Source organism: Leucoraja erinacea, chromosome 5 (assembly GCF_028641065.1).
Source record: "Leucoraja erinacea ecotype New England chromosome 5, Leri_hhj_1, whole genome shotgun sequence".
NCBI lineage: Eukaryota > Metazoa > Chordata > Chondrichthyes > Rajiformes > Rajidae > Leucoraja > Leucoraja erinaceus.
The window spans coordinates 75,601,019-75,626,517 of record NC_073381.1 but is presented as its reverse complement, the minus strand read 5'-3'; the positions used below and the strand labels follow the sequence as shown (position 1 = coordinate 75,626,517).

The 25,499-nt window shown below is 40.4% G+C and overlaps 1 protein-coding gene across 2 annotated transcripts in view; it reads right to left on the bottom strand.

Moving 5' to 3' along the window:
* The window catches only part of ahi1 (Abelson helper integration site 1), a 210,924-nt gene that overhangs the window by 37,477 nt on the left and 147,948 nt on the right, over positions 1–25,499 (bottom strand). For both annotated transcript variants that reach the window (XM_055635949.1, XM_055635950.1), the window contains one exon: positions 11,406–11,464. In XM_055635949.1, the coding sequence (XP_055491924.1) occupies positions 11,406–11,464 (59 nt within the window). The remainder of the gene's footprint in view (positions 1–11,405; positions 11,465–25,499) is intronic.

Genomic DNA, 25,499 nt, shown 5'->3' with positions numbered 1-25,499 from the left:
TTGGAACCAAAAACGTAGAACATGCAATAAGGTTGCTCTTGGGGAATTTGAGCAACAAGGTCCAAACTATTACGCTCGGAGATTCTACATCTTAATCTCTGGATTAAGACCTGAACCACACCAAAATTACAATTACGATCTAGTCAAGCAATTCAGAGTTGAATGCACGTTTTAAAAACGTGTATAATTCAGCTCATGCAGGACTGACACCAGTACTGGGAAAGATTTTGGCTGAATCATCCAAGAGAAATGTTGTTTAACCAATTTAATATATTTTGAGATTTTTGGTGGAGCATCTGTACAAATTCATTGAAACAGCACAACCTGGAGGTTCACCTCCAGGTTGCACACCACCTTAACTTGGAAATATATTACCATTCATTAGATCAAACCCCCTACAACAGGATTACAGAAGTACCTCCACCAAAGAGACACCTATAGTCCAAGGCAGCAGGTTACCCTCACCTTTTCAAGCGGAACTGAGAATGGGAAAGAAATCCCGACCTTGTCAGGAAGGCCCACAGCCTAAATAAGTCTGTAAAAAAGAGTGGTTGAATCACACAACATGGAAACTGGCACTTGATTCTCCAACCCTGGAAAAAGACTGCATTTCACCTATCTATTTGATTCATGATTTTATATATCTCTATAAGATTATCCCTCAGCCTCCAGCACTCCAAGGAATTACCGTAAAGTCCTCACCTCCCCAACCTCTGTACACTTTTCAGCTTAATAACGTATTTCCTATAGCAGAGTGACCAAAACTGAACATAATACTCCAACTGCATCCTCACCAATGCCTGTAACATAGCACAAAATTCTAACCTTAAATCCCTGACCGATGAAGCCTAACATGACAAAAGGCTCCTTCAGCACCCTATGTACCTCTGACACATTTTAGGGGAACTGTGCACAAGTACTCCAAAATTCCTCTGCTCTACAACACTCCCATGACCCTGTTGTTCACTGTAAAGGTACTGCCCTGGTTTGCAATATCTCATACTTTCAGATTTAAATTCTAATAGCCATTCCTTGGCTCACTTGTCACGTTGATAAAGTTCCCACCGTAAATCTGGATAAGCATCTTCAGTCTGTTTTAATGTCATCTGCAATCTTACGTTGCCAATTCCTGAGACACACCACTATGCACAGGCCTCCAGTTTAAAAAACAATCTTTTACCACCACCTACAGCTTCATACCATAAAGACAACCCTGTAGCTAGCTCTTCCTGGATCCCTTGTCTAACTTTCTAGAGCAGCCTACCATCAGGAACCTTATCAAAGTCCTTGCAGAGGTATATAAACTATATCTATCGCCAACGAACTCCATCAAAATCATGATACACATTCTCCAACTGCACAAAACCAACCTCCCTAATCAACCAATGCCTTTTTAAGTGCATGTTTCTCTGACCCCTCAGAACCCTCCCTGTAACACAAGATGCTTACTGGTCTATCTTTCCCAGATTTTTCTTTGGTGCCCTTCTTAAATAGATGCACAACTTTAGCAGTACAAATACTATGGAAATACTAAATATAGTCATAAAGTCATGGTGATACAGCATGGAAACAGGCCCTTTGGCCCAACTTGCCCACACCGGCTAACTTGTCCCAGCTACACTAGTCCCACCTGCCCGCATTTGGCCCATATCCCTCCAAACCTGTCCTATCCATGTATCTGTCTGACTGTTTCTTAAACATTGGGATAGTCCCTGCCCCAACTACCTCCTCTGGCAGCTTGTTCTATACACCTACATCCCTTTGTGTGAAAAAGTTACCCCTCAAATTCCTATTAAATCTTTTCCCCATTCACATTAAATCTATGTCCTCTGGTCCTCGATTCACCTACTCTGGGCAAGAGATTCCGTGCATCTACCCGATCTATTCATCTCATAATTTTATACACCTCTAAAAGATCACCCTCATCCTCCTGAGCACCAGCCTATTCAACCTCTCCCTATAGCTCAGACCGCCTAGTCCTGGCAACATCCTTGTAAATATTCTTTGTACCCTTTCCAGCTTGACAACATCTGTCCAGAACTGAACACAATACTCGAAATCCGGCCTCACCAACATCTTATACAACTGCAACATGACCTAACTTTTATACTCAATACTCTGACTGATACGCCAAAAGCCTTTTTGACTACCCTATCTACCTGCGACTCCATCTTCTAAGAACCACGCACCAGCACTCCTATATCCCTCTGCTCTACAACACTCCCCTGAGCCCTACCATTCACTGTGTAGGTCATGCCCATGTTAAACTTCCCAAAATATAACAGCTCACATTTCTCTGTATTAAATTCCATCAACAATTGCACAACCCACCTGGCCAATCGATCAAGATCCTACTGCAATTTTTTACAACCAATCTTCACTCACTATCTGCAAAACCACTCACTTTTGTATCATCTGCAGATTTGCTAATCTTAATTTAATATAATTTATTTCAATTCTCAAGCCATAGTAGATAAAAAGTGACATAATCCGTACTCAGAATTGGGTCTGGCCTGTAGCATGAGTAAAGACTATTGAAAATGACTGAAAACTACCAATCAGATAAATCTGGATGTTGGCCTTAATTGCAAAAATTATGTAGTTTTGAACTTCTTGCAGTTGAGAATAATTAAAGCAGACTGGAGAAAAGAAAATAATACATGATTGTACTGAAAAATACAAGCAATGGAAAAGGTGTGCAAGGGCTCTGGAGAAACAATGCTGTTTTTCATTACATAAATGAACGCTACTACCGTCAATGTTCCTCCCAAAATGGATTTCCTGCTAATCTTGTGACAGATATGGGAATTCTCAATAGTTTACAGAGATCAAGAATATTTGTCTATGGTAAAATCCTGTCCAACAGCAGAAGAACAAGGAGCCAGGAGTAAACACTCAAATGAATTGAGCATAGGGTGAAACAGCAACAGAAAACATGCAGCAGGTTAGCAGCATCTGTAGAAAGTGAAACAGAGTTAATTTGCTTGATTGTTTCACTTTTCACAGGTATGAACTACTGAGTGTTTCCAGCATTTCCTGATTTTATTTCAGATTTTCAATGCCTCGGCAGTTCTTTTGATTCTCAAAGCAAGGTGAGAATTGTGCCAGCATAATTAAAGATCGGGGTTGACCTCACACTTTTATTTGAATCAGCAATTTATGAATTCAGGCCTCTTTCCAGGGCTTGAGCAAATACAGTGCATTCAGAAAGTATTCAGACCCCCTTCACTTTTTCCACATTTTGTTAGGTTACAGCCTTATTCTAAAGTTGATTAAATTCATTTTTTTTTAACATCAATCTACACACAATACCCCACAATAAAAAAGCGAAAACAGTTGTTTAGAAATTTTTGCAAAGTAATTAAAAATAAATAACTGAAATATCACATTTACATAAGTATTCAGATTCAGTATTTTGTTGAGGCAGCGATTACAGCCTCAAGTCCTCTTGGGTATGATGCTACAAGCTTGGCACACCTGTATTTGGCTAATTTCTCCCATTCTTCTCTGCAGATCCTCTCAAGCTCTGTCAGGTTGGATGGGGAGTGTCGATGCACAGCTATTTTCAGGTCCCTCCAGAGATGTTTGATCGGGTTCAAGTCCGGGCGCTGGCTGGGCCACTCAAGGACATTCACAGACTTGTCACAAAGTCACTCTTGTGTTGTCTTGGCTGTGCTCAGGGTTGTTGTCCTGTTGGAAGGTGAACCTCCGCCCCAGTCTGAGGTCCAGAATGTTCTGGAGCAGGTTTTCATCAAGGATCTCTCTGTACTTTGCTCTGTTCATCTTTCACCCGATCCTGACTAGTCTCCCAGTTCCTGCCGCTGAAAAACATCCCCACAGCATGATGCTGCCACCACCATGCTTCACCGTGATGAGCGGTGCCTGGTTTCCTCCAGACGTGATGCTTGACATTCAGGCCTAAGAGTTCAATCTTAGTTTCATCAGACCAGAGAATCGTGTTTCTCATGGTCTGAGAGTCCTTTAGGTGCCTCTTGGCAAGCGGACTGTCATGTGCCTTTTACTGAGGAGTGGCTTCCGTCTGGCCACTCAAAGCAGGCTGTCATGTGCCTTTCCACCTGGCCACTCCAAGCGGCTGTCATGTGCCTTTTACTGAGGAGTGGCTTCCGTCTGGCCACTTTACCATAAAGGCCTGATTGGTGGAGTGCTGCAGCTATAGTTGTCCTTCAGGAAGGTTCGCCCATCTCCACAGGGGAACTCTGGAGCTCTGTTCTCGGTCACCTCCCTGACCAAGGCCCTTCTCCCCTGTTCGGCTCAGTTTGGCCGGGCGGCCAGCTCTATGAAGAATCCTGGTGTTTCCAAAGTTCTTCCATTTAAGAATGACGGAGGCCACTGTGATGTTCGGGACCTGCAATGCTGCAGAAATTATTTTATACCCTTCCCCAGATCTGTGTCACAACACAATCCTGTCTCGGAGGTCTACGGATAATTCCTTTGTCTTCGTGGCTTTGTATTTGCTCTGACACGCACTGTCAACTGTGGGACCTTATATAGACAGGTGTGTGCCTTTCCAAATCATGTCCATTCAATTTAATTTACCACTGGTGGACTCCAATCAAATTGTAGAAACACCTCAAGGATAATCAATGGAAACAGGATGAACCTAAGCTCAATTTTGAGTGTCAAAAGTGGCAAAGGGTCTGAATACTTGTGTAAATGTGAGATTTCAGTTATTTCTTTAAAATTACTTTTCAAAAATTTCTAAACACCTGTTTTTGCTTCTTCATTCTGGGGTATTGTGTGTATATTGATGATATACAAAAAATAATTTAATCCATTGTAAAATAAGGCTGTAACGTAACAAATGTGGAAAAGGTGAATGGCTCTGAATACTTTCTGAATGCACTGTAATTTAGGTTGATATATTGTTTGTTGATGGGAATGCTATCTTTATGATAACGTATTGATATTGATATTGACTAATTATATTTAGATAAACTGAATAGCTGTTGCTATTTTTACAAGCACAGTGAGTTCTAAGTTGTGGTCAACCTGTACTTTGCCAGAAAAAACAAATATGCTACTCATTCATGGAATGTGTTCTTTGGAATGTTCTAAGCATTTCAACTAGCTTTTTTCAAGCCTCGATATCCTCAGGGGTAAAAGTAATGCACATTACTTCAGAAGCTGGGATCACTTCACTGAGATTAGCTCCGTTGTCTTCACATCAATACATTGCTATCATGAAGCAAAAACAAGATAGCGGTTAATTTCTGTAGGCAGTTAAATTGAAAGAGAATTTTGCTTTTGGCTGATGAAATCAAAAAGGTGAGATAGAAAACGGCCATGCAAAATCATTGGTGCTTCTCCCTGTTTCTTCTTGAAGTTATTCACATGGTTATAATTGTGTCAATTTTACATATTCTTTCGATGACCCGAATTTACTTTATGGGGAACAGCTCTGTGGCCATTTGCAAGATATTTTGAGGAGCACTGTCAATGACTTTTCCCCTGGCACAGCACGGTGATCCTTTTACAGTTAATAAAAACAGAACTATCTCCTTTTTCCCACCCATCACCTCTGTGCTTGCTAACCAACACTGAGTCCCAATCCACCAGTGCTTCTACTTTAAAATCTCTGCCCTTTTAAAAATGTTTTCAAGGTCTCGCTCTTCCACATCTGTGAAATTTCCCCAGTGCTTCAATTTCTAACATCTCTTCACCTCAACAATTTTAGAATTACAAAGCTTATTGCTCCACCAACAAATATGCTACTATCTATTAGGTATGTTACAAAACCTACCTGAATCGTGGCTGAGCATTTGCCCTACCCCGTGTGTGTGATTTTGGCGCTGTTTAGAGGGGGCGGGTTTAAAACGTGATTTTTACTAGGCTGTTCCAATCGAAAATGTTCAGCCTAGTAAATCATTAACGGAAAATCGCTGAAAGACCCCGTCGCAAAAGGTATTATTAGTTTTTATGGCCTTGTATAATATTTATAGTAGTGTAAAAATCACTCTCTCACTCCGCAACCTCTCGCAGCCCCAGGGTTTTATAAAGCAAACAATTAAACGTAAGTACCTTATTTTTACATTAAATGGGGCTTGTATATAACCCTGTATATAAAGTTTTCTATAGCGAGTAGTTCATTTTGGGCTCTTTATATCCCGCAGTATTTTTCTGGGCACTTGAGGGCACAAATCCAGCGCAATGTGAACGTTCTAAACCAGCGCGTTCACAGGAACCCACTAGAAAGCCGATTTAAATTGACTTTAATTTACAGCAATTGAACACTAAATTCCTTCCATTTGGTCTATAAATTGATGTAAATGAGATTTAAAAATCATGTTTTATTGTGAATTATTTGTGAATATTATTTGGACACTTGGGCTATTTAAAAATGTTAATCATTTATTAAGAAATGGATAGATGTTTAGATCTAGTGATTGAAGTTTGAAATTAGCTACAATTGGGTAACTGACTAATTATATGCTTTAATTTCAGGTCATCCAAGTAAGATTATTTTATATTTGTTTCAGAATGCTTCAATCTATGATAACTGAAAATTTCATTCAGTTCTCTTAATTTTTAAGAAGGTTATGGGCTTTTGACTGTCCACGATCACAGCTTTTTTGTTATGTCCATAGAAAATCAATAGGGAACAAAATGCTAATTTCCGAGTATGAAAATGGCCATAACTGTTTTATTACTTGAGATATGAAAGTGAATTAGGTGTCAAATTAAACTTATTGTTATGCTTTATCTGATGGGATAAATTGCAGACTTGATTTTTTAAATCTCAAAATTTTGTAACATTGCTATATCTATTGTCCAAACTCCAACTTCTCAACTCAGTTTTTTTAATAACCTTTTTGCTTCTCCTAACTTCTCTCTTCCTTTAGGAACTCTTAAAATCTACTTCTCATCCGTTAATGTGTGGTTGACAAATTCTTTGACAGAGTTCATGTGCAGCAGTTTACATTGATAATGGTATTATTATGCAAACTTATCTTGATTTTCTTCCCTTTAATGTCACTCAATTTCTCAATATCAATTTTTTCATGACAATTTTCTTTGATTAATTATTTTAGCATGCTGATCATCATCACTCAGGAAATTGAATATAGAAGTTGGGAAGTTATGTTATAATCGTGCAAGATATTGTCGAGGCTGCATTTGAAGTATTGCGTTCAATTTCGCAGCAGCACCCTGCTATAGGAACGATGCCATTAAGCTGGAAAGCGTGCAGAGAAGTCTTGATGTTGTCAGGAATCAACCTACAGGACAGGCAATGACTTTATTCCTTAGAGTACAGGAGGGTGAGGGGTAATATTATAGAAGTGTGTAAAATCATGAGGGGAACAGATAGGATGAATGCAGTCATTTTCCCAAGGTTAGGGAATCAAGAACTAGGTTCAAGGTTAGAGGGGAAGGATTTAATGGGAACCGAAGGGGCAACTTTTTCCACATGAATGGTGATAGATATAGGGAATGAGTTGCCAGAAGAAGTAGTCACGGCAAGTACAATGATAAAATGTAAAAAATATTTGGACGGTTACATGAATGGAAAGGCTTGGAAGGATATGAGTCAAATGTAGGCAGGTGGGACTAGTGCAGATGGGGCATCTGTTGTATGACTCAATGAGCTTAAGTACTTTAAATTTCAGGAACAGAAAAGCCCTTCAGGAACAGAAAGTTTTTAGGAACTTTATGCTGAGGAACATTACTTCAATTTAAAGATGAATAGACAGTAAGTTGCAACCCTTCATAACAATTCCTGTTCAGTTAATTCTGCAGTTTGAACAAATAGGGGGATAATCTGTACTGGACGTAACACAAGAAATCAATTACTTAAGTGTTTAAGGAGCAGCACAAGCTAGTGTTACAGTACACATTACACTGCAGTAATGACAAGCTGGCATATAACTGCAGGGATACAGCCAAAAAAAGAAAATGGAAATAATTGGGGACATATGGATTAAAGTCTTTGAAAAATATTAAGCACAAGCAGCACAGTTGGACAGAAACAATTACATAGATGCATAGACAATAGGTGCAAGAGTCGGCCATTCGAGCCAGCACCGCCATTCAATGTCACCATGGCTGATCACCCACAATCAGTACCGTGTTCCTGCCTTCTCCCCATACCCCTTGATTCCACAAGCCCTAAGAGCTCTATCTAACTCTCTTTTGAATGCATCCAGTGAATCGGCCTCTGAGGCAGAGAATTCCACAAATTCACAACTCTCTGTGTGATAAAGTTTTCCCTAATGTTAGTTCTAAATGGCCTACCCCTTATTCTTAAACAGTGGCCCCGGTTCTGGACTCACCCAATATCGGGAACATGTTTCCTGCATCTAACGTGTCCAATCCCGTAATAATTTAATATGTTTCTATAAGATATCCTCTCATCCTTCTAAATTGCAGTGAATACAATCCCAGTCGCTCCATTCTTTCATCAGAATAGAGAGAGTACAGAGGAGATTTACTAGAATGTTGCCTGGGTTTCAACAACTGTTACAGAGATAGGTTGAATAAGTTAGGTCTTTATTCTCTGGAGCGCAGAAGGTTAAGGGGGGACCTGATAGAGGTCTTTAAAATGATGAGAGGGATAGACAGAGTTGATGTGGACAAGCTTTTCCCTTTGAGAATAGGGAAGATTCAAACAAGAGGACATGACTTCAGAATTAAGGGACAGAAGTTTAGGGGTAATATGAGGGGGAACTTCTTTACGCAGAGAGTGGTGGCGGTGTGGAATGAGCTCCCAGTGGAAGTGGTGGAGGCAGGTTCATTGGTATCATTTAAAAATAAATTGGATAGGCATATGGATAAGAAGGGAATGGAGGGTTATGGTATGAGTGCAGGCAGGTGGGACTAAGGGGAAAAAAAAAATTTGTTCGGCATGGACTTGTAGGGCCGAGATGGCCTGTTTCCGTGCTGTAATTGTTATATGGTTATATCATATGACAGTCCCACCATCCTGGGAATTAACCTTGTGAACCTACGTTGCACTCTGTCAATAGCAAGAATGTCCTTCCTCAAATTAGCAGACCAAAGCTACACACAATACTCCAGCTGTGGTCTCACCAGGGCCCTGTACAACTGCAGAAGGACCTCTTTGCTCCTATACTCAACTCCTCTCGTTATAAAGGCCAACATGCCATTTAGCTTTCATCACTGCCTGTTGTACCTGTATGCTTACTTTCAGCGACTCATGTACTAGGACACCCAGGTCTCGTTGTACTTCCCCTTTTCCTAACCTGGCACCATTCAGATAATAATCTGCCTTCCAGTTCTTGCCTCCAAAGTGGATAACCTCACATTTAACCACATTAAATTGCATCAGCCATGCATCTGTCCACTCACCCAGCCTGTCCAAGTTACTCTGCATTCTCATAGCATCCTCTTCACAGTTCACACTGCCACCCAGCTTTGTGACATCTGCAAATTTGCTAATGTTACTTTTAATTCCTTCATGTAAATCATTAATGTATATTGTAAATAGTTGTGGTCCCAGCACCGAGCCTTGCGGCACCCCACTAGTCACTGCCTGCCATTCTGAAAGGGACCCATTAATCCCTACCCTTTGTTTCCAATCTGCCAACCAATTTTTTATCCATGTCAATACCCAACCTCAATACCATGTGCTCCAATTTTGCCCACGAATCTCCTGTGTGGGACCTTATCAAAGGCTTTCTGAAAGTCCAAGTACACTACATCCACTGGCTCCCCCTTGTCCATTTTACTTGTTACATCCTCAAAAAATTCTAGAAGATTTGTCAAGCACGATTTCTCCGTCAATCCATGCCGACTTGGTTACTGTTACTGCTATCCAAATGCGCTGCTATTACATCTTTAATAATTGACTCCAGTATCTTCCTCACCACCGATGTCAGGCTAACTGGTCTATAATTCCCTCCTTTCTCCCTCCAATCCACAGGAACCGATCCAGAATCTATAGAACATTGAAAAATGATCACCAATGCGTCCACGAATTCTAGAGCCACCTCCTTGAGTACCTGGGATGCAGACCATCAGGCCCTGGGGATTTATCAGCCTTCAGTCCCATCAGTCTACGCAACACCATTTCCTGACTAATGTGAATTTCCTTCAGGTCCTCTTCCCTTAGTGCATCTGGGAGATTGTTTGTGTCTTCCTTAGTGAAGACAGAACCAAAGTACCTGTTCAACTTGTTCAAGAAGGAACTGCAGCTGCTGGAAGATCGAAGGTACACACAATTGCTGGAGAAACTCAGCGGGTGCAGCAGCATCTATGGAGCGAAGGAAATGGGTGACGTTTCGGGCCGAAACCCTTCTTCAGACCTGTTCAACTTGTCTGCCATTTCCTTGTTCCCCACAATAAATTCACCTGTTTCTGTCTTCAAGGGACTCACATTTATCTTAACTAATTTTCCCTCTTCACATACATAAAGAAGCTTTTAAAATCCTCCTTTATATTCTTGGCTAGCTTACCTTCATACTTCATCTTTTCTCCCCGTATTGCTTTTTTAGTTACCCTCTGTTGATCTTTAAAAGTTGCCCAATCCTCTGGCTTCCCGCTCATCTTTGCTATGTTATATGTCTTCTCTTTTATTTTTATACTGTCCTTGACTTCCCTTGTCAGCCACGGTTGCCTCTTACTCCCCTTACTTCCTCTTTCGAATAAAATGATCCTGCATCTTTTGGATTATTCCCAGAAACACCTGCCATTGCTGTTCCACCGTCATCCCTGCTAGGGTCCCTTTCCTGTCAACTTTGGCCAGCTCCTTGCTCATGCCAACATAGTCCCCTTTGTTCAACTGCAATATTGACAGTTCCGATTATAACTTCTCCCTCTCAAATTGCAGATTAAAACTTACCATATTAAGGTCACTACCTCCTAATGGTTCCTTTACCTTGAGTTCCCTTATCAAATCCGGTTCATTAATTGTGGGTAACATAGAAAGGAGGATGAGGATAACTTTGTTAAAGCATCAATCTATGGAGACTAGTGAGGATAAGCTGGTGAACAAAGCTAAGTGAATAAAATAGGCAACGTTTCGGGTCGAGACCTTTCGTCTCGACCCAAAACGTTGCCTATTTCCTTCGCTCCATAGATGCGGTCTCACCCGCTGAGTTTCTCCAGCATTTTTGTCTACCTTAGATTTACCAGCATCTGCAGTTCCTTCTTAAACAAAGCTAAGTGAATAGTCAGAACTAAACAGAAATTACATTTCCTCCAAAAGGAAATATAAAACATGACACAAAATAACTTTATAAAAACTTGCTCCGTGTATAACACCGTACAGGAAATTAGCATGTCCTTTTCAATCACTGCAAGGAAATGAATGTCATATTTGTCATGATCATGAAACTTTCATTTGACTACAAAACTGTTAAAAAAAAATACAAGATACGATCTGGCTGAAATTAATGAAATTACTCAGTTGAAAATCTTGAAAGTCATACCGTTTCTAGCTTGACTGATGGCGGCCTGGCAAAACGATGCCCAACAGCACTGAATCCTCCTAACAGAAGAAAGATAACACATTAAAATCAATCATTGCTTCTGTGTGGAAAGGGTAGCATTCAAATTTTGAAATATTTTTCCAATTAAACATGCCACATAACTGTTATAACAAATTAAATAAAACATTAAGTAGAAAAGGAAAATAATAGGATCTTTTTGGAATCAATGCAGACATAATCATGGGGCGAATGCAGGAAAATACACTCTCCTGATGAAACAGGAAACACAATGTGCCCAAGAGAGTTCACAAAGTGCAAAAGGTAAACGCTTCTACAACTGACTGCAGTCAAGGATTGTAATCTCCTAATAAAAACCTCCTTTAATAGTGTGCAGAGTTCCATCTGTGGAAGGAAGCTGGAAACCAGTGTAAAACAGATTCTTCAAGCATGTAAGATAGGAGCAAGAGTTATGGTTAAAGTTCAATTCGATACAATCAGCATACACCCCTACTCTGTCCTTATGATGGAAGGAAGGTTACTGATGGAGCACTTAAAGAGATTGGTCCTCGGACACTTCCCAGAGAGATTCCAAAGACATCCAAAGCTAGGATGATTAATCGCCAATAACCACCATCTTCCTTTGATTGAGAAATAACTCATATGGCTGGTGCGTTTTTCCTTTGATGCCCTATATTTTTAACCAGCTCCTTAATGCCACACATAATCAAGTGTGGCTTGAGCAACTATTTTCACTTCATCTCTGGAATTCAACTCTTTGATCGCTGATAAGGTCAGAAACTGGGTGGTTCAGGCAAACCATAAATGAGAGTCAGTAAGCAGCACCCATCACTCTGGCGACCAAAAGTAAGAACCTCACACTGCAAACACTGGTTGATCAGGTATGTCAAAGGCAAGCAAAAGGGTGACAAATGCATTTCCTTCCTACCTTCGTGCTCTCAATTCTACTTTCCCAAATAAATGCTGTTTATTCTTTCTCCTCTCCCAAATAGAGCCTCTTTCTTTTCCCCAATGTAACTAATTCGCACTTTGACATGAACTAGAGAATGGAAGGATCAGAAGCAGATATCTTAAAAGGGGGATATAGCCACCTTGAAGGTTTTACAATTTGAAAGAGTTAATTGAATTTTTAAATATATATTGCCAGGGAAAGTTGAAATGGTAAATTCTGGCTAGTACTTAACATTTAATTTCTAAAGCAGACATGGGAAGATGTTGTGTAATGAGACCCATACACAGGAGTAACAACTCGTAGTCTTTATTGTAACACAAGCAGAGGAAACATTACATGCTATCATCTCCGTAGTCAGCATCAAGTCCGACTGTGAAATGTTGAAGTGCTGTTGTCAATAGTTGTCAATAGGTAGGGATGAAAATCCGGACTGGATTACATATGGAATGTGCAGCATGCATAATATGTGTGGTGATAGATATAGTAAAGGCAGACTATAATGGTTAATCTACAGAAGGGCATTCAAGATCACAATGTATGTTGATTTTGACACAATTATATTGGCATCTAGTCCGTGATCTCTTACTTTTCCAACAAGGATTTCAATGCAGTACTTGTCTCTACTTTTTTAAAGAAAGGTACTGTCAACACATTTTAATTGTCATTTTATATTTCCTCTCTCTTCCATTTTATCTTTTATTACTTAGCTGAGCAGGATACATAGCTGATAATCAATACAGTCAAATATTGATTAACTATCAAAACAAAGTTAAGATGAATTAATCAGCTTGGTAATTAAAAAAATAAACTACAAGGAAGGAACAAAATTACTACTATTTGTCATGTAATGCCAATTAACCAACGAATGCCCAAATATCAAAACTGCCGCAAGGGAGAGAAGATAAAAAAAAATCCTAACAGCAAAAAAGGAAGATTAGATGTATTTTGAACAATAGCTGCCTTAGATAGTGACCCACAAAACTATGGCACAACATCAGTGTTGAGAAGAAGTTTTGTAATCTTTTGTGGTTCATGATGTAATCGGGCTTCTTGAATTGGTGACAATTTTGTAACACACTTCCAAGTTAACTATTCAGCTTGCCAAAATAGGAATGCAAATGAAATGTTAATAAAGCCAAACGTTAAAAGAGCCACTCTTAAAGAAAACCATTGTTGCTAACCATTGCCTGGAAGCATCCAATGATTAACAATTACAGCAAGGAAACAGGCCATCTCGGCCCTACAAGTCCGTGCCGAACAAAATTTTTTCCCCTTAGTCCCACCTGCCTGCACTTATACCATAACCCTCCATTCCCTTCTCATCCATTGAAATATATTTTCATAATGATTGGTGAATGGGTGGAGCATAAGAATTTATAAGTCAAAGGAATATAACAAATGTTTCCAATATATTTCTACAGCAAGTTTTTGCCTAACAAATGGAATTTCAAGTGTGGAAGCAAACAAGGTAAACTTTATGCCCCTTTTAATAATGCAATTTCACATCACTGTAATTTCACGTCAAATTCTGTTGACCTGCCTCTTTCAGACTGGGCTGTGAAAAATCCAACAGTGGGGGATGTCATAAAAGTTGATACCTAGCAAAATCAAATGCATGTGTAACTGCCATCAAATGCAAGTGCAGCATTTTTTTTTTGGCACAATCACATGTGCTCATATGAATTAATGAGCTAGATTATACCGAGTTTTGTCAGTGGTTCTGAATGGAACTGCCTGTATTAATCTATTTACATAACCGCAAGTCCTAAACTCACCCATGTACTGTGAACCATATACTGTATGTCTGGTACTTACTGACTCAATTGAAATGTGGGACTCGAGGGCCTATAGGGAAAAGTGGGGCAGGCTAGGATTTTAATCCTTGGAGTACAGGAGGCTGAGGTGTGATCTTAAAGAGGTATATAAAATTATGAAGGGAATCAGCATTGGGTGAATGCATAGAGTATTTTACAAAGGGCTAAGGAATCAAGAACCACAGGACACTAGGTAAACACAGGACCACAGAGAGCATATTAACGTATGGCATCTCTGTGTGGTATCTCAGCTGCACGGAGGCGGAGAGGCGAGCTCTTCAGCGCGTCGTCCACAGAGCGCAGAGGATCATTGGGACACAGCTACCAGCCTTGGAGGGCATCTACCACACACGGTGCCTCAGGAAGGCCGTCAGCATCCATAAAGACTCCTCACACCCTTGTAACGGACTGTTTGAACTACTTCCCTCCGGCAGACGTTACAAGGCCTTCTACGCCCGAACCTCCAGACTCAGAAACAGCTTTATTCCCAGAGCTATAGCGGCTCTGAACCGGCCCTGCTGAGTGCCCCCCATCCCCCCTGGACTGTCTCCCTCGGATGGTCACGACACACAGCTTATTTATTTATTTTACTTTTCTTTTACATCGGTTGGAAGCTGCATACTAAATCTCGTTGCAATGACAATAAAAGATATTATTATTATTATTACTACATAGATTTAAGATGAGAGGGGCAAGGTTTATTAGGAACCTGGGGGGCAACTTTTCACTCGAGGGGTCGTGGATATATGGAACGAGCTGCTAGAAGAGGTAGTTGAGACAGGTACTGCAACTGCAGTTAAAATACATTTGGATAGGTACATGGATAGGAACGGTTTAGACAGATATGGCCAAAAATGGGAAAAATGGTGCTAGCTTAGATGGGGTATCTTGGTTGGCATGAATAAGTTGGGCTTAAAGGCCTGTTTCTGTGTTGTATGACTCTACGAGTTTATGACACCTGTAATGGGATGAGATCAAAACATTTTCTCATTTGAAATCCATTATGAATTCAAAGATCAACCTCAGTTCAGTTTAGTTTATTGTCACGTGTCCCGAGGTAGAGTGAAAAGCTTTTGTTGCGTGCGATTCAAATTGGTTCTATGTTATCCTACTTTCACATCCACTTCCTACACATTAGGGGAAACTTACAGAGGCCAATTAACCAGCACGTGTTAGGGATGTTGGAGGAAACTAGAATGCCGGAGAAAACCCACACAGTCAAAGTGAGAATGCGCAAATTCCACACTGACAGCATCCGAGGTCAGAATCGAACCCAGGTTGTGAGGCAGCAGCTCGATGAGCTTGAAAACGGCAAACCAAAGTTGTAATTATGTTAAGAGAACAAGGATTCTCCAATGGATGATTATTATGGTCGCTGCTATTCTAATCATTAAAATAGCCTTCCAAATAGCAACTTCTGGAAATTTATCAATGATTTTTTTCAATTAAGTTTTTTGACCATCTTTTGGGAGGCGGTATTCTGCAGGGTGGGTTAGTCATAGAATCATGCCCTTAAGGATAAGTACAAACTGATTTAAAATGTGGGACAGTTTTTCTAGCATTCCCCAGCAGTAGGATGGGACCCAGTTGATTTTAACGAGGGTCAAGAGATTTGGGGACAAAGTAGAAGCCAAGATATTTAAAACAATCTATTTTGCTTCATTTCCTTACATTTTCATCAACGATAAGTTCTGTCGGTTTGTCATATGCAAGCTTTTTTTTTAATGTTCTCCATTTCTTAAATTTATCTGATGTTTCTCAGATATATAAACAATTTAAATTTCTCTTCCATAAGATGATGAGTTTGAAATGACTAAATGGCTTAACACAAGGTTCCTGATTTGCCTATTTTATAGAAAAAAAAGAAACAAAACAATAATTTGGTACGTGGCTATGCTTTCTTTAGCACAAACCATTCACGCTGGCTTCAGGGTTGAGCTCTGGAAATCTGTCAAGGTATTACTGGCTTAAATAGTACTGTGCAGACCAACCATTTCTGACTCACAACTAATTACTTCACTTCCTGTTGGTCATTGGAGCATTGTTGAGTGAAATTAGGTCCGAAATGTGCCTGACATTGAACACTCTAAATCCAAGCAGGTTGATACAGCCAAAAAGTAAATTGCTGTTTTATTTTCAGATTTCCAACATCTGTAGTAAGTGGAAATAGTGTGAGTGGAGTATAAGAGGAACATTTAATATTTCAAGTCCATGACTTTTGGTGAGAAAAAGTTACAGATAAAACATGTTTGACATGATTGCCTTTATCAATCAGTGCACTGAGTATAGAATCAGACCTTTTTCCAGGGTGCAAAAAGGTCAAATATCAGAGGACATAGCTTTCAGGTGAGAGAAGGAAGGTTTAAAGAATGTACTTGAAGCATGTTTTGTTTTTACCCAGAGTGGTACAAGCTGCCCGGGTGTGGTGGAAGCAGATACAATAGTGGCATTGAACAGGCTTGTTTTCTAGGCATATGAAATACAGGGATAGGCATATGAAAATAGAGGGGAAATTAGGGATTTTGGATCATAGTACTTGAGCCAAGATATTTGGTAAAAAACTGTTTATGTTTGCTTTGCATTTCCCAGCACAGACAACGAAGAAGTTCTGTCGGTTTGTCATATGCAAGCTTTTTTTTTAATGTTCTCCATTTCTTAAATTTATCTGATGTTTCTCAGATATATAAACAAATTAAATTTCTCTTCCATAAGATGATGAGTTTGAAATGACTAAATGGCTTAACACAAGGTTCCTGATTTGCCTATTTTATAGAATAAAAAGAAACAAAACAATAATTTGGTACGTGGCTATGTCTTCTTTAGCACAAACCATTCACGCTGGCTTCAGGGTTGAGCTCTGGAAATCGGCCAAGGTATTACTGGCTTAAATAGTACTGTGCAGACCAACCATTTCTGACTCACAAATAATTACTTCACTTCCTGTTGGTCATTGGAGCATTGTTGAGTGAAATTAGGTCCGAAATGTGCCTGACATTGAACACTCTAAATCCAAGCAGGTTGATACAGCCAAAAAGTAAATTGCTGTTTTATTTTCAGATTTCCAACATCTGTAGTAAGTGGAAATAGTGTGAGTGGAGTATAAGAGGAACATTTAATATTTCAAGTCCATGACTTTTGGTGAGAAAAAGTTACAGATAAAACATGTTTGACATGATTGCCTTTATCAATCAGTGCACTGAGTATAGAATCAGACCTTTTTCCATGGTGCAAAAGGTCAAATATCAGAGGACATAGCTTTCAGGTGAGAGATGGAAGGTTTAAAGAATGTACTTGAAGCATGTTTTGTTTTTACCCAGAGTGGTACAAGCTGCCCGGGTGTGGTGGAAGCAGATACAATAGTGGCATTGAACAGGCTTGTGGATAGGCATATGAAAATACAGGGAAAGTAGGGGTATGGATCATAGGTAAGCAGAAGGCATTAGTTTGATTCTGTGCATTTTTCAGCACAGACATCGAAGAACCTATTCTGGTACTGTACTGTTTTATGTTCTATTTTGACTCAGTTCTCCTGGACCACCCATATTAAAGCAACGACCAAGGAAGCACACTAATGCCTCTACTCCCTTAGTTTGGCATGTCCCCATCAACTCTCACCAACTTCTACAGGTGCACCATAGAAAGCATTTTATCAGGATAGATCTCAGCTTGGTTTGGGAACAGCTCCATCCAACACCGCAAGAAATTGCAGAGAATTGCGGACGCAGCCCAGACCATCGCACAAACCAACTTCCCTTCTATTGATTACATTTATACTTCATGTTGCCTTGGCTTGGCCAGCAGTATAATCAAGGAAGAGTAGCACCCTGACCATTCCCTCTTCGCCCCTCTCCCATCAGGCAAAAAGTATAGAAGTGTGAAAACGCACACCACCAGGTTTGGGGACAGTTTCTTCCCAGCTGTTATCAGCCAATTGAATCATATGGGCGTCAGAGGATATGGGGAGAAGGCAGGAGAATGGGGTTAGGAGAGATAGATCAGTAATGATTGAATGGCGGAATATGCTTGGTGGGCCAAATGGCCTAATTCTACTATCTCTTATGATCCTACCACAACCAGAAAGCAGTGATTAATTACTATCTACCTCTTTAACTATCGTTTTTGGACTTTGCTGGCTTTACCTTGCACTAAATGTTATTCCCTCATCATGTATCTATGCACTGTAAATGGATTGATTGTAATCTTCTTCTTGCGTATGGCACGCACAGCCCAAAAGTTGCAGATCAACTTGTTCTATTTGATCTTATTTGATTGTGCACGCCGGGTTGATTGCATTCGTCGAATCAGGGCGGACCACATGAAGGTTGCAATCTTCCCCCACCCATGTAATCATGTATTGTCTTTCTGCTGACTGGTTAGCACACAACAAAAAGCTTTTCACAGTACCTCGGTACACATGACAATAACCTAAACTGAATTGAACTTAGCTATCTATATCTTTTCATAACCTTGAAATGACCTCAACTATTTATTGTTGTGTCAAAAACAAATATAGACTGTTTGACCTCAACAGAGCCATTTAGTGCATCTTCCAGATGAGCCTTGGACATACATCCATGCCACCACGAACAGCACTCATTCTCACCTTCGTAAAATTGATAGTTTCACTCCTCCCTTAATTATTTGTTGCTGAAACTTTCTGTTGCCAATAAACTGGACAAGGCACACCTGGCAAGCCTCCTTTGTTACCTTCAATTCATTAAGTTGCCCTTGTTCGACATTGCACCAATGTCACTAATCCATCTCCATTTTTGCTTCGCTACATTTTGTCTTGATTGCACAACACCCCTGTTTTAAATTTTGTACCCTTAACACGTCGTTCTTCGACAGTATTTATTCCAATGAGTGACCATTGATCTGAAATGTTGACGCTATTTCTGTCTCGATATATATTTGCTTGATCGGTTGCATATTTCCAACAATCTTTGCTTTTATTCGCTAAAGAAGGCATATGATATGCTTACCTTTATCGCTTGGGGCATTGAGTACAAGAATCAGTATGTCATGATGCAGCTCTATAAGACTTTGGCTAGGCCGCATTTAGACTATTGCATGCAGTTCTGGTGCCGCCCTACAGGAAGGATGTGGAGGCTTTGGAGAGGCTGCAGAAGAGATGTATTGGAATGCTGCTGGGTTAGGGGGTAGTAGATATAAGGAGAGATTGGGCAAACCTGGATGGTTTTCTCTAAAATGCCAGAGATTGAAAAGAGACCTGATAGAAGTATATAAAATTATAAGGGGCACAGAAGGATGGGTAGTGAGAACCTTTTCCCCAGGATGGAAATGTCAAAGACTGGAGGGCATAGCTTTAAGGTGAGAGGGACACTGCTTAAAGGAGATGTGTGGGGCAATTTTTTTTTCGGTATCTATAATGAGCTGCGAGGGATGGTGGTGCAGATATGATAGTGCCATTTTAGATAGGCACATGGAAATGCAGGGAACTGAGAGATATTGATCATGTGTGGGCAGATGTGATTAGTTAATCTTGCCATCATGTTCAGCAGACATTGTGGGCCGTAGGGTCTGTTCTTGTTCTTGTGTCCACATGCTCTGTGTTCTATTTCAGATTGTAAGTGTATAGAGATGTATTTTTTTGCTTGTACAACTTCATGCCAAAGGAGTAGAATTATGTCATCCAGCCCATCAAGTCTACCCTGCCATTCAATCATGGCTAATCTATATTTCCCTCAACCCCATTCTCCTGCCTTCTCCCATAACCTTTGACACCCATACTAATCAAGAATCTCCACTTCAATCTCCACTTTAAAAATACCTGATGACGGCCTCCACAGCCTTCCGTGGTAATAACATCCACAGATTCATCACACTCTGGTGAAAGAAATTCCTCCCCATCTCCTTTCTAAAACTACATCTTATACGTTTCTTGCCAAAAGATCTGGTGTGGGCTGATGTCAATTTCTTTGGATGATTAATACACTGAAAGATTATATATAAATCATATTCTAAAATATGAAACATATAAAAATCCATACAACATATTGTCTGATACTCTGAAACCATACTGTTGTCATTGATAGAGTTTTGAACATTAGCTTGCCCTGACATGATCATGCAATTTCAAGCTTACTCTTGCACATTGTCATTTTTATAGGATTTGTTTTCATATAAAAGTGTTTACTTTCTGTTCCACTGATACAGAAATGCAATTTGTTCATGAGTTAGCCACAACTTCACCAACAAAAGTTCGACTGAATGCCAGAACTGTCCCGCCAATTATTTTGCCAACATTAAAATGTCAGCCTTCTGTTCCAATCATATACCATCCAGCAACACTGCATTTGGATGAATTGCACTGGCAAATAAGTTGATGCTATTTTACATTCTTCGCATGCATTTAGAAATTTGCAATGCAAAAACATTCTCGGCTACAGAAAATGACCAGTCATTGCTTGCACCTCAGCAGAAATTGAGTTTCAAAATTTCTCATTGTTCATTATGACTAAAAGCTTCAAAGTTATAAAAAAGTTCAGTTGTTGGATTCTTCAAAAAGTATAATTAATAAATACTAAGTTTTAACCATTGAGTTTCACGTTGTAACTGGCAAAAAAACTTAACGAGTATTGATGGCTCTTTTTGAAGGAGTGGAGGAAGGGTAACATGCCTTAGTTTGGAACTTAAACCTACAAATTAATTACAACCACTGTCCGTAACCTTCAATTCATTCTACATTGAGTTAGCACTTTCAGAGTGTATTCATTTTCAGATAAGACTGCCAGGAAACTGATGAGAATAAACAACCAAAAATGCTAATAGAATATTACTTATGTCAAAGCAAATAGTGAAGGAAAGATACACTGTCAAATGCACGTCAAGAACATGTATGGAGAAACACGTAAGTTGACCCTTCTATCCTAATACCTTTGCAGCTTTGGTTTGCAGTTTCCTGTGCTGGCCATTTCATATAGCTACTAGATGTCCTTATGTTCAATGGTCCTTTGCAGAATAGGTTGATCAAAGGTTCTTTTTTTTCCAAAGGTTATTTTATTGGTCACATACACCATAGGTGTAGTGAAATGCTTGTTGCCAATTCAGCACATAAAAAAAATAGATATAACAATAATAAAGAGATTTAAACATAAAAAACATCCCCCCACAATGGTTCCCATTATGAGGGAAGGCACAAAGTCCAATCCCCATCTCATGTCCACCCATAGTCGGGCTTATTGAGGACTCCGCAGTCGCCTTTACGGAGGCCCGATGTTCCAGGCTGTTCTCGCCGGATGATGGTGCTCTGGCGTCGGGAGAACCCTCTCAGCGGCATGGGAAACCTGGAACGGCCGCTTCCCTCACCAGAGACCGCGGCTTCCGAAGCCGGCAGGCCGCGCTGGATGGAGCTCCACCACCGGTGATCTCGGCGGGAGATCGCAGGCTCCCAATGTAAAGTTCAGCTCCACAGACCCGCAGCTCCGCGATGTTTCATCGGCGGTCTTCAGCTCACCGGAGTTCCATCGCGGCGACCCGGGCAAGGCATCGCCCGCTCCGCGATTGCGCTCCAGCGCTGTGCCGTCGCTGAAGCTGAGGTTCTTGGTGGTCCCCTCAGGAAACTCCGCTCCAGACCCGCTGGTATGCTGCGAGGACGGGTCGAAGATGCTGCCCGGAGAAAAGCCGCCTCTCCGACCAGGTGGGGACCCTGAAAAGTAGTTTCCCCCTTCTCCAACACCCCCCCACATAAAAAAGACTAGAACTCCAGAAACAAAAAACTAAAACACATTAAAAATATAAAAAAGTGACAAAACGGACAGCTGCAGGCTGGGCAGCCATACCATACAGGACGGCGCCCCCTACGATCATATAATATACAATGGACTTGAGGGAAAAAATTAATTTAATTCCAAATACTGAAATTGCATGAAAAAGACAGTACAGAATTATGGTACAGTATTTTTCTTTTTTTTCCATTTTCGTCTTGTTACGATGTATTTATTGCTGAGTCTACTTTCGTTTTGAGTGTAACTGACCTGCTTCATACAAATTTTCTGCAACAAGGACGCAAACGATTCAGGGAAATCTGACTTTGAGGTAATAAACGGACAAAAATGAAGCCTCAATTCAAATTAAAACAGAAACCCAAAAAACCTCATTCCAACTCACTTTGGCGTAAGCACAAAACAGCTTCAAACCCATTAACAGCTTAATATCTTGTCAAGAGTGTAAGAAGCTAGTATAGTAGGGGGCGCCGTCGAGTATGGCTGCCCTGCCAGCAGCTGTTAGTCCTTTCACCCTTTTTCTAATTATTAGTGAGTTAAAGGTGTTTGTTTTGGAGGTCTTCTAGTCTTTTATGTGGTGGGTGGGGGGAGGGGAAGGGGGAAACTTTATTTCCTAGTCCCTACCTGGTCGGAGAAGCGGCTTCCCTCCGAGCTGCTTCTTCGACCCCCTCCTCGCGGCCTACCATCGGACTGGAGTGGCATTACCTGTCGGGACCGGCCGGCATCCCAGCTTTGGCAGCGGCACAGCGCTGGGACACCAACACGGAGCGGGCGATGCCTTGCCTGGGTCGCCGTGCAGTGGGCTCCGGAGTGCTGTGGCCGCCGACTACATCATCCGAGGAGCTGTGGCTGCGGGCGGCGCTGGATTTAAAACACCGCGGAGCCTGGGATCCGTGATCGCCAGAGTCGGAGCTCCAACCAGCGCGTCCGCGGTCTCCGGGGAGGAGGCGGCCGCTCCAGACATTCCAAGCCGCTGAGCAGTGTTCACCCGACGCCGGAGCTCCATCTCCCCAGCAAGAGGGCCTGAAGCATCAGGCTGCCGAAGCGGCGACTGCGGAGGCCACAATGGGCCCGACTATGGGTGAACGGGATGGGACTGGACTTTACTGCCTTCCTCCACAGTGGGAACCAATGTGGGGGGATGTTTTTATGTGTGTTGTTAAATTCTTTAATGTTTTACACATTTACTGTGTGTAAAAAAGTATTTTACAAATATATAATTTCTGAAAATATTTAAGATACATCTTGTTTAGTTTTGAGATACAGCATTGAATCAGGACCCTTTCGCCATCATGTCCACACCGACCATTAATCACCTGTTCACTTTAGTTCTACGTTATCCTACTTTCGAATCCATTTCCTACACATTAGGGGAAACTTACAGAGGTCAATTAACCTACAAACCTGCAGGTGTTAGGGATGTGGGAGGAAACCCACGCGGTCACAGTGAGAATGCGCAAATTCCACACTGACAACATCCAAGGTCAGGATCGAACCCGGGTTTTGAGGCAGCAGCTCTATGAGCTTCAAAACAGCAAACCAAACAGGTAATTATGTTAGGGAACAAGGATGATTATTATGGTTTCTGTTATTCTTAGCATTCCAAATAGCAACTTCTGGAAGTTTATCAATGAATTTTTTTCAATTAAGTTTTTTGACTATCTCTTGGGAGGCGGTATTCTGCAGGGTGGGTTAGTCATAGAATCACGCCCTGAAGGATAATTAAAAACTTAAATAAATGTAGTTTCGTGGAGAGGGTATCCCATTTTTAAATGTCAGTAACTTCAATGTTTTTAAATAATTTCATCCTTTCTATGGACTTCATTGAGTTTAATGATTTGAGCAGGGAGTGGAGCGGAGGAGAGATCCGAAATAATGTAAGTCAAAAAGGTGTAGCATGATGTTTAAAGAACAAAGGTGATGTAGGAGCACACATATTTCCTTTGACTTATGGCAGGCAAAGTACTGTAGATGCTCTCTTGTAGTGCCATAGGACAATTCAATAAGCTCTCCTGGTAAGATAGCTTATGCAGTAGATAACAAAACTAGGAAAGATCTGGGAACAAGAGTGCCATAAAGTAAGTTGAAACTTTGCTTCCAGCAGAGTAGCACCCTAGTCTAGTAAATGGCCTTGCTTTCTTATCTATTGATATTTTTAACCAAAACATCTATTCATCTTTTTCTTAGAAACTGCAATTGAGTCAACATCTCCAGTCTTTTGAATATGTTTTAGACTAGTACTATACACTGTGTGGAAAAAAATGGTTCTTCATTTCATTGTTAAAGAGCTGCATTCTGAATTCCCCCACAATACAGAGTACTTACTTCACACCCTCCTTATTTGATCCTATCATAATTTTAATGTGATAAATCACCCCTCAGTTACCTAAATTTAAGGGAATACAGTGCATGTTTATGCAATTTATCTTCATCATTTAACATCCATAAAGTCTTATGAAACCATGTGGTCTCACTTTCAATGTTAATACAATGTAAATGACACAGCTATTCTTGTAAAAGCCAAACGTAAGTAACAAGTACATAACTGCTACAACTAAAACAAATCTTTACTGAAGTTTGATGCCCAAAGTTGTTCCATGGGTTTTGAACATGAAGCATCACTTTCTCACTTTTGCAATAAAGCTCAATGCTTATTTTGCTTTTATTGATTTACCACACGAGGTTGCAGACTAGCTTTCAGTGCAGCTCAAACTCGTTGTGCCTCCACATATCTTGATTAAGGAAATATTCTGCTTCACCTTTCTTACATCCAAAGTAGACGATTTTACTTTTCACTTCATTGAAATCCATTTGTCATATTTTCATTTAATTTATTAAGTTGCCTTAGCGAAAGTATTTGCTTACAAAACGTAGTACTTCCAGTCTATATTATTTGCCAATACTACACCTTCCTGCTATTCCAATGCACCTAAAGTCTGCATTGGGTCGTTTCGACTCAGGGCAAAAAGATAACCCTGTTTTAAGTTCCAAATATAGATATCAGCACTGAAAAGACAAAAATTCAGTACTGTGGGATCGTTGTACCATCAAAAGTGCAATCTTTCAATTTCAATGTTAAACCAGGTGGTTGTGAAAGATCATATGGCACTATTTTGTAGAGTGAAGGATGGAAGGAGGTTATCATATTTGATCTGGCCAATATATAATCACTCAATTATTATGTAAACAGTTTGTGGTCATTTGTGCTATTTGTGGGAGCTTGCTTCATGCAAATTATATGACATTTTCAATGTTACAGCAATGACCATACATCAAAACCAATTTATTGACCATAAAGCGCTTTGAAGTATCCTGAGTTCATAATAGTGCTGCGGATTCAAATATTTATTTTTACCCATAAATTTTAAAAGAATCCAGAAATTTTAGAATGAAGAGCTCAAAATCTTTGTATTTTGAATATTGGTGTTATCTTCAATTGTTTTGTTTTGTTTTGAGATTTTTGAAGATGTGACAAAAAAGGTTGATGAGGAGCTGTAGAGGTATAGCAGATAGATACAAAAAGCTAGAGTAACTCAGTGGGACGGGCAGCATCTCTGGAGAAAAG